This window comes from Apostichopus japonicus, chromosome 2 (genome assembly GCF_037975245.1).
Source record: "Apostichopus japonicus isolate 1M-3 chromosome 2, ASM3797524v1, whole genome shotgun sequence".
Lineage (NCBI taxonomy): Eukaryota > Metazoa > Echinodermata > Holothuroidea > Aspidochirotida > Stichopodidae > Apostichopus > Apostichopus japonicus.
In genome coordinates this window covers 5329630-5343438 of record NC_092562.1, presented here as the reverse complement: position 1 = coordinate 5343438, position 13809 = coordinate 5329630, and the positions used below count along the sequence as shown (strand labels likewise).

The window sequence follows — 13809 nt, the reverse complement described above, 5'->3', positions numbered from 1 at the left end:
AGGCTACAAAGTACACAATATTGTGCCTGGTCTGGCCTGCCCTGGTCCGGTTATCAGTTTGAGAAAACCTGGCTATGAAATTTCCAAAAAATGTTCTCCGCTCTCTTAACCTCCTAGTTAGCATCAGTTAATTTGTAGATGCAATACTGTCATGTGCTTACAACCCCTTTGAGGTCATGGGAATATTTATCCCAGTTTGTTTTTTTCTCCTCCTTAGATTCCTGGTTATTTTGTATCCTCTAGCATCCCGTACGATTTTAACCAGGAGAAGAACATTCATCTTGGTGGGTGCTTGCTGGGTCGTGGCGGCAGGCTTGGCCACATTTCCTGCCTCTTATAAGGTATCAGTGAAATCAACAAGCTTGACAACGAGTCTTTAATTTTATTGCGCGTTTTAGAGGTTGTCGCATAGGAGAAAATATGAGGAAGTCAATGAACATTGTGATAACGTTATGTCCCACAAATTCCATCCAATTCGGTTTGTTATTTCATTAACAAACCTCGTCAAATTCATCTGGTGGATAATTCAAGATGAGAAGCAACAATGATACATGGTGAAAAAGAAATACTCACTTTACCCAACGCTTTCTCAATCAAAAAGAACATCCATCTGGGCAGTTAATCTTCGACATCTTCCTTGCTATGCTTCACACCTTGCCAGAGTTTCTTACCAAATAATTTTGCGGTTGCGACTTTAGAAGGCGTGGTTCGTAAGTCGTTTGTCGATAGGTATATCATGTCACACTAATATTACAATTAACCATAAAGACCGCATACCAGAGTACACAGAAATTGCTTCTAGTTACAAGCAGTCTCTCTCTATGATAGGCTACCTTCCAATTAACCAGTGTGTTTGATGACACAATTTTGCGGACCCTTTCGAAGAGACTCGTGTCCTCAGTGACGTAACACCGTCATGGAGGCTGCAGGGGTTACAAGTGGATCAAGTTATTTGGTTTTCGTTGCCAATGTAGGAAGTAAACCTCCCATAGCTCTGCACTGGTTTGCATATTTATATGTATTTTCAGAGTGTTATAACGATAGCATCTGTATTACGCGTAGTAATCCTTATGATGTCATGTGTCATTCGGCAGTCGCCTAGACAGAGGTTGATCAACCCGAGTCTTACCTATGGTATACTGCTAATTCTTAAATGAAAAATACGTGCACACCCAATAGTAGTAACGACTTATAATAAAATTACACAAATTAAGAGGCAAGGATGAGTAGATAGACTGACTTTGAAACTAATAACGACGATTTCTAAATTGCCTTACACAATTTGACATAATTTACACGTCATTTTCTGATCATTTTGATATCTGTTAAACATAATAATCGGGCTGTTTAAGATCGTAATTATTTCTTATTCTCTTTCAAAGAGGGTAGTGATTTTCTTTTGTGACCCGATGTGCACGAACGCATACCATGACAAGCCGGCAGTACGGGTATTCTTCTATTTCTATGCGTTGGTCTTACTGTACCTATTGCCACTGGGAGGAATGGCAATCTCTAACACATGTGTGATCAGGGCACTTATTCGAAGCAGTCGATATACCAAGAAACTGCAGAGCATGAAATCTTTGGAGAAGGGTGTCAAGTACAGCACGACGTCCCGAAGCAACGGTGAAGCGACAATTACCGACAAACCGATTTATAGAAATAAAAACGGTGCTGACGTCACGACAGATGGCAAATCAACAGTAGACAGTATGGTGACGTCAGGATCAGACGAAGACCCCTTCCCACCAGTAGCGAAAGCCAAAAAGAGTAAAGTTAAGAGTAGACACAGTTCCGTTGCACAGAGGCAAAAGGTAAGATTCATATAACCCCGGAAATAACCTTTAATCGATTGGGATTACCCGAAAACAAGCGAATAAAAAGTTTTGATTTTAAGTTCTCTTGCGTAAAATCAAAATCCATGTTGATAAATCAATAATGCCGGAGAGCGATAACGTGAGGTGTAACAAACAATCAAAATGTGTTTGTGTTAATACACTTTACAATTTTAATCGCAAATGGAATTATGAGATAAAGAAAATCCAAGTTTGAAATATATCTCTGAATTGCTTTACATTTTAACGGCAAGATTTTGTTATTCTCTTCAACAGGTTGTGGTGATGTTAGTCTCTGTGATCCTTTTGTACGCCGTGTGCTGGTTACCTTATTTCATCTTTGGGATGCTTCATGTTCTTGTAGGAGTAAATTACGGCTTCGGTATGATTATCTTTGAAGCGTTCGCTAAAATATTGTATTCTTGTAACAGCGCCCTCAATCCTATCGTTTATGGCTTCATGTCCAAAAACTTTCGACAACGCATCATACATGCCCTTTCTCGACTTAACTTCTGGTCACGCCGTAAAGGGCGGTCGAACTCTTTTGGAAGTGCATATACACTTAGTACTCGAGGATCAGGGGTATCACAAACTGCCAGACAGACCAGGTACTCTGTACTTCCGAGGGCGTAATCATGTGACTTCCGGAATTACACAAGGATACTACGAAGGGATCCAGTAAGAGTAAGATCAGATAGCGGAGCTTCAGGGTCCAAAAACTAACACCTTGTTCGGGACAATGGAGAAAAAGATGTGAAAATAGACAATATTTTTGTGATTATTTCTATTAGTTATCCATAACAGGATCAGATGACTTTACAGTTTGTTTTAAACTTTACTTCAGACAGGCTCCGTTTTTAGAACGTCTTATATTGGATTGAAAGTTTGTACCATCCATAATCATATATGGTTTACGCTTGCAAAACGCATTTCATTCTCATCAATGATTTCTTCGGATAACCGACATTTGTATGGATAATCGACAGTTATCCTCAATTATGTTACTCGAGTATTGCATTCTGAAGCAACCAATGAAGATTTGTTCGATAAAATTATATATCTAAAGTATTTTATTGCGATGTTTCTAAGTAGCAATTTGAAGCATTTGGCTTGCATCTACTCATCCCAAAAGAACCATGACCTGTCAACATTTGTAAATTGGTATTTTGGTCATTTAAGCAAAATCAAGATCATACACTTTCGCTGACATCATAGGCCTATAAAAATTAAATATATTTCTATCATATTTATGAATGAATTATTTATCGTAGATCTCTTAATTTTATTATATCAAACATAAGTATAGTATGCTTCCTACGTAGCAGTCTGAGGCATCTGTTTTTAACGGGTATTGGATGATGCGCTGAAGTAACTTATGTACGCGGTGTTATTGGAAAGTAGTCTATAAAGGCAACTCTTGGGCGAGTTATGTATGACAACACGAAGTGACTAGTTAAGACTGATTCTATAGGATAGCAATCCACAGTATCAGGTTATTAAAGACAAGTTCTACAGTTGTTGGGGGGGGGGGGGGGGAGAATGCGCGGGTTGTAATGAGTCAATGGTATCTGATCAAGTCGTAGCATTCCATTGGGGGTGCCGGGAGGATTTGAATTCGCGGGTTGTAATGACATTCAATGGTATCAGATCAATTCGTAGCACTCAATGTGTATGTTTATCGCTTACGTCACATCATTTTGTGTCGAGCATTCTGAGGTATCTTATTGCGAAAGATATGATGAGGGGGTATCATTCTTTCAGCAGAATCTTCAGTTGATTTTGAATACATTTTGCAATGCTATAGGTCCGATAACAAACTTCCTATTCTTAGCCAAGTTTGTATTTCAATTGATGAAGTAACAAGTAAAACATTCTTAATTTTCCAACCTTGTTATTTACATGTTATAAGTACTACTTTGAACTAAGCATCTGTCCAATGAAATATTAAGAACCGGATGACGTCATAAAAATGATAGTTCAGAGGTAACTATATGTGATCGATGAATAGGGCACACACACTACAAGCATCCAGGTGAAATTTTCATCCGAAACCCTACATGTTGTTTTGTGAGATAGCAACGTATGTATGTGCAGTTGATACGTTCGGTAACAAAGGGAAACTAAAAGCGAACATATATACATGACGTCATAGATACGCGTTGTCATGGATCCATTGGCCGCATATCACAAAACTCCACATTTCCTTTAAAGGTACAGTATACTTGGGAATCTGCCGAATCTAAGGTCAAAGCGAAACCAGTGAAATACACAGCAAAACGATACATTTTGCTGACGACAGTGTACAAAACTATACCTGCCCTATTTAAACCTGTTTGCTTCAAGTTCACTTTGGATACAAAACTGTGTCAAGTAATAGATATATCTTCTACTCCAAATAGCTGTGTAAGATCTGAATGATTGTTCCTTTAGAATATGTTCTTCAATTAAATATAAAATTTACCCATGCATGGACTATCCTTTGGGTTATGGCTTCATTCAATATTACCTTTGAATACATATAATACTACAAGAATTGTAATAAATTGTTTGTTAGGACTTACTTCTGTTTCTCTGCTCAAAACAAAGAATGCAGTCACAGACTATTGTTTCATAAGACGGGGGGGGGGGGGGAGGGGTGAGCAAGGGAATGGAGAAGGGCACCAGTTTTGGTCTCCTGAAATAACTGGTTGTACCCTGCCGTCTTTCCTAACAGCCCCTTGCTTTAGATCCTTCGCAGGATTAAAAATAAATGGCAAATAAAAGTTATCATATGTTTGGCATACTTTTTCGATAATAAAACTAAACCAAAATTTTGAGGATGGCAACAAATTAAGGAGAACCAGACTAAACATCTAAATGTATATTCTTTTTAAGTTTATATCTAATGTTTAATATTGTTTATCATAGCTTATAGTTGACACCAATTTATATATAGTTTATAGATATGAAAATGATATTATTTAACATTCATTTACCTTGATTTTTACTCACTTATTGATCTACCTACTTTGTCATTAAAACGAATTTCAGTTCTGTGCTATTTTCAACAAACAAATGTTGTACGAACGTAACACAACATGTAAAATAAGATCGTTATTGTAGTATACAATACAATGAAAGTAGCGGCATTCCATTCTCATCTTCATTATTACGTCATTTAACAGCCAGAGCCAGACACCGGACTAACCCCGTACCTCCACCCCTACCCCCCCCCCCACCCAACTGCACCATGGCAGTGACGATATAAGAACACTTATCAGCAGCATGTATGGCTCTCTTATAAAATAAATTACTAAGAGCACATTAATGTAAATCATTTATACGATCTTTGCACGAACCCACTCCTGGTTCACTCCAGGGTCTTTATATAGTCCCCGGGACTATGCAAGCAAGACAGGCAACAGATGCGGACCCGCCATGTCCAATTCTGTGCACTGAGTTTATATTACCTTAGTTGGAAACGGATATTACCACAGCAAGCTCAGATACTCTACGTACCCTAGTTAACTAAGATACTGTTGTCATCATCGTAATCGTCGTCATCATCGTCGTCATCGTCATCATCTTCATTATCGTCATCTTCATCATCATCTTCATCATCATCTTTATCATCGTAATCGTCGTCGTTATCGTCGTCATCATCATCATCATCACCGTCGTCCTCATCGTCATCATCGTCATCGTCGTCGCCATCGTCGTCGTCTTCGTTATCGTCGTCATCGTCGTCCTCATTGTCGTCGTCGTCATCACCGTCGTCGTCGTCATCACCGTCATTATCATTGTCGTCATCGTCGTCATCGTCATCATTATTATAATTATTATAGTTATGTTCAGTAGGCCTACATTGGCTAGTACGATTAGTACATTGACTGTTAAATTATGCATTACAAATGCGTCTTAATTTAAAGAGAATTAAACAACCAATTACACAGAGAGTGTGGGATAAGTTATCATTCCATGTACATAGTCCTCTTCGTCATCTTCATCGATAATATCAGAAATGAATATGCGGCGAGTACGAAGAGTCCGGCTAGTACCAGCGCACTCTACGGTGTCCACGTCCACTGGATTAGTTGTAAGTTGACCCCCCTGTAAGAACACTATATACTATAGCTGTAAGTGACGTCATATGCACTTCATCGGTTGATCCAAGATCATCGAGTTACAGATGACATTACATCACATTATAGAGCTAGGTAGCTGTTTATGGTAGTAGCTAAAAGTTGTGCCCGGTCACCCACAAGCTTACATGAGACTAACATGAAGTAAGTTTGAATGAGAATTAGATATGTTACCAAATCAGGATATATCGAATCTGCTGACAAACTATTTTCGTAGCGCCAGTGTCAATTAACACTGTTAACATTCTACAATGAAAATATCTCCTGAACGGGATAAGCACTTGCTTAGCTGTTTCTCCGGGGGGGGGGGGGGAGGTCTCGTCGCAAATACCAGATCAACTAAAGATAATAGTTGGGTCTATGTCTCTTTAAAGTAAATGTAAATTGTACATATCAGTTTGTATTGGTAAATATCGCATATTTATTCAAATCAACGCATGTAAAAAAAGCTGCCTTAAATTGCATTAAAACCAATAGCCAAGGACTCAATAGGAATTTTCTTGTATTATGATTTTTAAAGTCTCATGAAGCTCTATAATATTTTATGAATTTCAACTTTCGTTGCCATTTCTTATAATGATGTTTTAGCTATATTTCTGTCTTGTGTGTTACTTCCAACGTACAACAGCTGCTCCGTTGAATAAGCATGGCTGATTGACTCGGACGGGTCTTGGTCCTCGGATTGGCCAGAAATTTCATCCTGTTTAAAAGTTTAAAATTAGAGAACTCCATTTGTTAAGATGAATTTGGTGATACCCTTTACTGCAGCTAAACTCTTTCACTCCATAAGTTCATTCACCCTCCACATTACCCTGCACATAAAAGTTACACTTTCATTGCCACTGGCAGTAACTGAATACCACCTTGTCATATAAAATATTATAAACATAACACCAGATGCGTTGATATTTCGTTGAGCGGCGGTTTGTGCCAAATTGTATATTGTTCGTCTTTCGTTCAGAAAGGGCGCAATTCACCTATAGCGAGATTATACGTTGCATGCCATACTTCGGCTCTTGATTATATTAAAACACAATGAAGGCTAAGAACGTAACGTTTTAACACTAATTCGACCAAAATGACAACAGTGGTAAAATACCCAACTATGTACAGCCAAATGCTTGTGTTTCCTCATTTATTCACATTGTATATATTAATATTCTTTAATGTTTTAATCCAGCTAGAAATGGAAATTTAATTAGTACAGAAATCGAAAGAAAGAACGGTATAACAATCTCTTTCCCGGCCCTGTTCCTCTGTTCACTCATGGCGATTCACAAGACTTTAATTATTGTCTCTCATTATTATAGACATGTCCTCTTTTTTTTTATATGTGTCTTGTGACATCAATGTTTCATTTCTTCTTACTTATTTTCTCTTCTCCGATTAGCTATAGTTTTCGTTTTTCATTACTTACCGCTCTCGAACTGTTTACATTCCTTGCCGAGACCGTCCGATGGTGATACACTACGATGATAACGGATATGCCAATTATCATTAGTAGGATGACAGAGAAGCTTATAACGAGAGGTAGGGCGAGATCTGTAACGAAAAAAAAACCCCGGATGTTTAAAATTGATGTGTATATATCACGTGACGTAGTAGTGTATTGATATAGGGTCAAGTACTTTTAGTTTTCTACATCAGAAGTATAATATATATCTCGAACGCGAGAAAATATAGATACTCTTTTAAACATCAATATGAAATTCGATTCCGTACCGATGTCCGAAAGACATCATATATTTGCAGTGGTATAGGATTAATTCAAGCAGATAAGGTTGTTTGTGCGGCTAGTTTTATTTATCGTATATTGGTCACGGATTACCTCGAAGCCAGGTAATGGACGTCTGGTCGACAAACTGGAAGTGGCCCGGGAGCCCTGAGCAATAGGGGGCATCAGATCCGTGAATTAGTATGCTTGGGTACAATTTTATTTTCAAAATTTCTTATCTATCTTGGGGAAGGGGGGAGGGGGTAGACACCTTAACCGTTTTTGTACGGCACTCAAATCACCAACGGTAGTCGCCTGCTTCGAAGAAATCACAAACAGCTTTAACCGAAAACCTTTGTTGTATTAAATTATAAAACGCAAAGTCTAACAATCATATCTAAAAAAATGTTCATTGCTGGTTTAGTCAGAAGAAATCAACTTCTTCTGACTAAATCAGTATTTATTTAAGACAGCATGGGAATCTGATAACAAGTCCACTCATTTTGATAACAACATTCATGCTAGTCCTATAAGCTACATAGTTATTACTTCTCTGCTTACAGGGAAATCGTCTTAAAAACAATCCCAAAACAATCAAATTGACACATTGAACGATTTCCTAAAGTTTTACACATGCACGTCACCTACTTCTTCTATTTTCTGTCTGCTTCGAAACCGTTGAAACATTTTCAGTCGAAGTAGAGATCATTGTTGTAACCATTTTAGTGGACGTTGTATGGGTTAAGGAAGCCCTGCTTGGCGTTTTCGTAGATTGATGTGGAATACTTGCTTTAGTCGTTACTTCGTCCAGTGAAGGAACAGTGGAAGTGTTGAAGTTTGGAAGAAACGAAATTAAATGGAACTCATCAATTTGTTTGGTTTCTAACTTTCAAAGCAGATGCATGTCTGTGATTCATTAGTACATTTCACGTCGACTATAACCTTCATAACATATCAAGACTGTGTTGTCTTAGTAATTAAATAAATACGACTACAAGTATACAATTAACATAAACACAACTATAGGTTTATATACACGTACTATGATACTAACACACGCACATGTAGGCTAACACATATATATATTCTCGTAGGCTTGTACTATGCAAGTGCAACTAACACACGTACATGTAGGCTAATCCAAGTACAACTATATAAATATGTGTGTATTGAATATGCATGAGTTGTCTGAATGCAGTATCGCTATTGGTTCAATGTTAGTACGCCTACCTGTCGCATAATACGTAGTATTACAGGACCAGTTTTCTTTCAATGCCTCGCTGCAGACACACGTCACCTGTACATCATATCTGGAATTCGATGTTATGTTTCCAATGTCATAGTAACTTTGCTGTTTAATCTGTGAAAGATAAGAAATTTTAGTTTTAAGTTCTCATTCATATTTTACTTTGCTCATAGTAGTATATTTTTGATCAGTATGTCAGATTCTCTTCAATGATATGACGAGAGGTAATGAACTCTGAGCATGCGCCGCTTATTTATGGGGTTAAATTGAAAATGTATGGGTTTCAATGCCAAACCTAAATCATTTCTTGAAAAGTTAACATTTGCCAAAGAACTTGGCTGTATAGTATGACTGAACCTGTAGCAATGTGACTATTTCCCTTCACACCACACCGCCATTAACCAGTATCCATAGCAACGCAAGCGTCCATCGGCCATCTTGCGATTATGTGGCAATACACAACGCTATCGCGCTAGCGCCACCTGACGTGGAATCAATCAACAGGTGCTGTGGAAGGGAAGATACAAACATTTTACCCAGCTATTTTGAGATGTCGAATTCGTTATTCCATGAACCCGACGGGTCACAATAGCAAGCCAAGAATGAACCTTGACCACCCATTGACTTGGCACGTAAATAGGTAGGCATATTCGTTAACGGCATAGCTATGTGAGCGTTGCATCGTTCCTAACCCATATACCAATTTGCACCCCTTAAAGTATATAGAGGAATAATTTCAAGCATAATATACATGGAATAACCAAAAAGGGTCAATTTTTTCCTTTACAAATATGGAATAGCGGGGATCATAGTTTTTATTAACAAAATGGGATACTTCTAATTTATGAAAAGGGATACTTTTGAAATATTTTGCTAAAACTTCAGTTCTTTTCTGCGAGCACACTTGCAGACCAGGTTTTAAGTTAAAAGACCCCAAAGGTCACTTCTCTCCCACCCCCACCCCCCCCCCCCTTCAGAATGCTGGATCCGCCAATGTGTCTAACGTTATTGTGACAAAACGCTTAACTGGAGTGGGAAAATGAGGTTCGCTCATATACAAGCGCATCTTTTTATTCTCACCTCAACTTTTGTCCACGGACTAAAATTTTCGCTCCATCTTACCCAGCAGAAGCTAAGCAGTCGCATCGTGTTACCTTGGCCGGGATAATCGGATGGAAGGTCCCAGGTCACCGTGACTACGGATTCTTCTGGTAATAACGTATGTATCAGAACATCTCTGGGTTTCTTATATTTGACTTTATGAAATTGAAATATAATGGAGAAGAGAAATTTGGACAGATGTTTTAACGTGCACGACAGGACACAGGAAGTAGAAACGACGGGTCAAAGGTCGCCACCTTGGATGACTTTTCTTAAAAAGTATTTTTCTTGGACTAGAAGACAAAACTACAATATTGCAGCTGCAGTAACTCGATAGAATCCATGACCCATAGAATGAAAATTTGAATAGGTCTTTGGTTATAAAAGACCACCAGATAGTATCATTGTATATCCATTGGTCCTGCATGAGTACCACGAAAATCGATCAGTAAACATTTAAGTACGACCATGCAGACAGCATTTACTGATTTAAAGTTACATGAACGCTATGACATCACATATGACAAAATATTAGCCAGGCTTCTGACATGAAATTGATATCTACCACACGAAGAAGTTATTTGACTTCTATATTACGATTTATTTATAGAGTTGTCCATCAAAAAACAATTCCATACAGGATAAAGTATGGTGGTTGGGTTTGCGTCTCTACTGAACAAGAAACGGATCAAGATACCTACCTATTGACAGCAGGGTTACTTCATGACATGCACGTAGTGTTTCTTCGGTACCGTTCACCTCTAGGGCGATCTGTATCTCTCGAGTGGGCGATGACGTAGTATTGAATGAGCAGGGTTCACTAAATGACAAGTCTGTGCACTGCTGCTGTTGCATTCTACAGTCAAAACAGTGAGCTATCATTGAAATAAATTGTTACACTATCACCATCACCATCATCATCACCATCATAATCATTACCATCATAATCATCATCATCATCATCATCATCATCATCATCATCATCATCATCATCATCATCATCATCATCATCATCATCATCATCATCATCATCATCATCATCATCATCATCATCATCATCATCATCATCATCATCATCATCATCATCATCATCATCATCACCATAACCACCACCATCATCATCATCATCATCATCATCATCATCATCATCATCATCATCATCATCATCATCATCATCATCATCATCATCATCATCATCATCATCATCATCATCATCACCATCACCATCATCATCACCATCATCATCATCATCATCATCATCATCATCATCATCATCATCATCATCATCATCATCATCATCATCATCATCATCATCATCATCATCATCATCATCATCATCATCACCACCATCATCATCATCATCATCATCATCATCATCATCATCATCACCATCACCATAACCATCACCATCATCACCATCACCACCACCATCATCACCATCACCATCACCATCACCACCACCATCATCATCATCATCGACAGCGTCATCGGTACCGTCACCTTCACTGTATGTTCCCCTTCCTATACAATTACATATCGATCTATTACTGTTAACAATGAATTATTCCAAGGCAATTCTCATCACGCCTAACAGTGAACAATTAACCATAACTAAAACTGCATCTGGCGGTTATCCAGCCTACTGTTGTAACTTTTATTTTAAGGTATTAATAAACGCAAGTAATCTTTACTTTATATCTGCAATAGGCCTACTTTTAAGGTTAATTATACGATAATTCACTTAAATGTCTGACAACACACTGTACCTGCACATACGCTTACCCATCAATCGTAAATGTCGCTCTTAGGTTATCAGTCTCATAGGTTTCATTTCCGGTAAGGTCCCATTCGCAAAGCACGCCATCGCTTTGATTGTATGTACAGCTCAACTCTAGCGGGTCTGAGCCTGTGGAGGATCGACGGGATCAAAGGATTAAGATAACAGTAATGTTTAAATGCGATCGAAACATGAATATCTTCAGCTTCAACCCCGACCTCAAACTCAATGTCAACCACACCTGAACTCAATTCAACTCAATCCAATCGCTCTCATAAGCACAACCCCAACCTTAACATGAATTCCTAACCTATACTTCAACCAAACCGATTAATTATCTCAATCAATTTAACACACCAACCTGAACCTAAATCCAAAGCCCACCCTCAAGTGCAGCTACAACTAACACCGCGCACACACACCGAAACACAAACGAACCTAGACCAAGAATGACCCCCCCCAAACCACCAGTGGCGGAGCGTCAGTCAGAGGGGGAGAATGCCCCCCCCCCCCTGACGAACTCAAATGGACTGCTGGCGCCCTTTCCAGCTTTTTACCACTTTTTACTTATTCGCGATTATTGACTTTTTTATTGCGCTCTCAAATACCTATTGACATTTGTCACATTTTGTTGGTGTAATTTTCTGACAAAATGGCGATGACACCTATTTATTCTTCGCTTATCTGCAAATTAGCAAGGCCCGGAAAGGGTCATTTCCGGCGATCTAGGGAGTATCTTTACTCAAAAAAATTCTGTACGCTCCGCGCCACCCTGTGGTGGCGCTCCGCTTAGATAGTGTCGAAAGCGCCCCTACAGACCATTCTCGCCCCCCCCCCCGACCAATACCCCTAGCTCCGCCACTGCCAACCACCACTTTCACATATTCACCTATTTCACCATGATGGACCTCCTATTAGTAAACGTTCATTTTCCACACCATATATTCCATGGCGACCGTTGCTATGGGTAACAGATAGAGCACTAGCAGGCTGCAGCAGTGAACTTAATTTCTCCAACCTATGTAGCCTATGTATATTACATGTATATATGGATGAGATAACCAAACCAGTAGCATTTTACCTGTACGGGGGTAGTTTGTTGGTAAATCGACGTGCTTGTGGTGAAAATTTCGTGGTATTCTTTCTTCTGTTTTGAAAGATTTTTTGCAGACTGGCCAATCAATGATGGAGCAATGGAAATACACATTACTAGTAGAGGTTTAACAACGTGTAACTCTATACCATTACCTTACCTTCGAGACAATCGGTCGCAAAAATATCTGTAGTTACTAGGATCACTTCTAATGTAACCAAAGCCCAGATTATCAAATGGAAATCCTGAGGCAACGTATACGATCTGTAAAATAGTAAAATGTCACATCTAAAAGATAAAAAATAATGATAACAACCCAACGGATGAATGAATGACCGACTCATTGGCAGACAAACATACTGGCATACGGACTGACGGACGGTCAGGTTGACATACTAACTGATACACTGACTGACAGAAAGTGGCAGACTGACTGAAAACAGTGACGAACTCGCAGAGCGACTGATAGAAACACTGAAAAAAGCTCACTGACTTTAAGTCGGATTGACAATCAGAAGGTGGTTTGAAATATTGACTGCCTGGCAGAGAGACGGACAGACCGACTGACTGGTACACAGAGCGACTGACAGACTGACATACTGTTTGACATAGTCACTGACTGACAGACTGAAAGGCTGACGGAACTCCTTATACTCAATGGACAAGGAACACTAATATTTAAAATAAATGACTGATTACCTGCGCCGTCTATCCATCGTGTAAGTTGTTCTGAGACATTCAATGGATGCATGTTACCGCAGTGACACCGTTGGTCGATTTCAGTGGTATGCCATGTGACATATACCTACGCTGTCATACCATACACAGCTATCATGCACACCTTACCCAATCCTGCAGTGAACACAATATCATGTAGTTATGCTTTGCCTCACGGGTTACTTTAATAACTGAATATAATACA

At 38.9% G+C, this 13809-nt stretch overlaps 2 protein-coding genes across 5 annotated transcripts in view; one reads left to right on the top strand and one right to left on the bottom strand.

Annotated features, from left to right (window-relative positions):
• LOC139975748 (cholecystokinin receptor-like) overlaps positions 1–4634 on the top strand; it is a 140036-nt gene extending 135402 nt beyond the window's left edge. For all 3 annotated transcript variants that reach the window (XM_071983904.1, XM_071983883.1, XM_071983893.1), the window contains 3 exons: positions 218–341; positions 1383–1814; positions 2112–4634. In XM_071983904.1, the coding sequence (XP_071840005.1) occupies positions 218–341; positions 1383–1814; positions 2112–2468 (913 nt within the window). In that variant the 3' untranslated portion in view covers positions 2469–4634. The remainder of the gene's footprint in view (positions 1–217; positions 342–1382; positions 1815–2111) is intronic.
• Positions 4635–4694: 60 nt separating this feature from the next.
• On the bottom strand, positions 4695–13809 carry LOC139975792 (uncharacterized). Of its 2 annotated transcripts, none has more exons than XM_071983983.1 (9): positions 13587–13809; positions 13048–13151; positions 11800–11923; positions 10719–10873; positions 9997–10172; positions 8901–9030; positions 8319–8459; positions 7374–7498; positions 4695–6656 (listed from the first exon to the last, which is right to left on the bottom strand). In XM_071983983.1, exons 1-9 carry the CDS (start codon positions 13601–13603, stop codon positions 6528–6530), a joined length of 1101 nt encoding a protein of 366 aa, XP_071840084.1. In that variant the 5' UTR covers positions 13604–13809; the 3' UTR covers positions 4695–6527. The 2 variants fall into 2 exon arrangements, with proteins under 2 accessions (XP_071840084.1, XP_071840075.1); XM_071983974.1 differs by having other exon boundaries at positions 8319–8471; positions 13587–13803.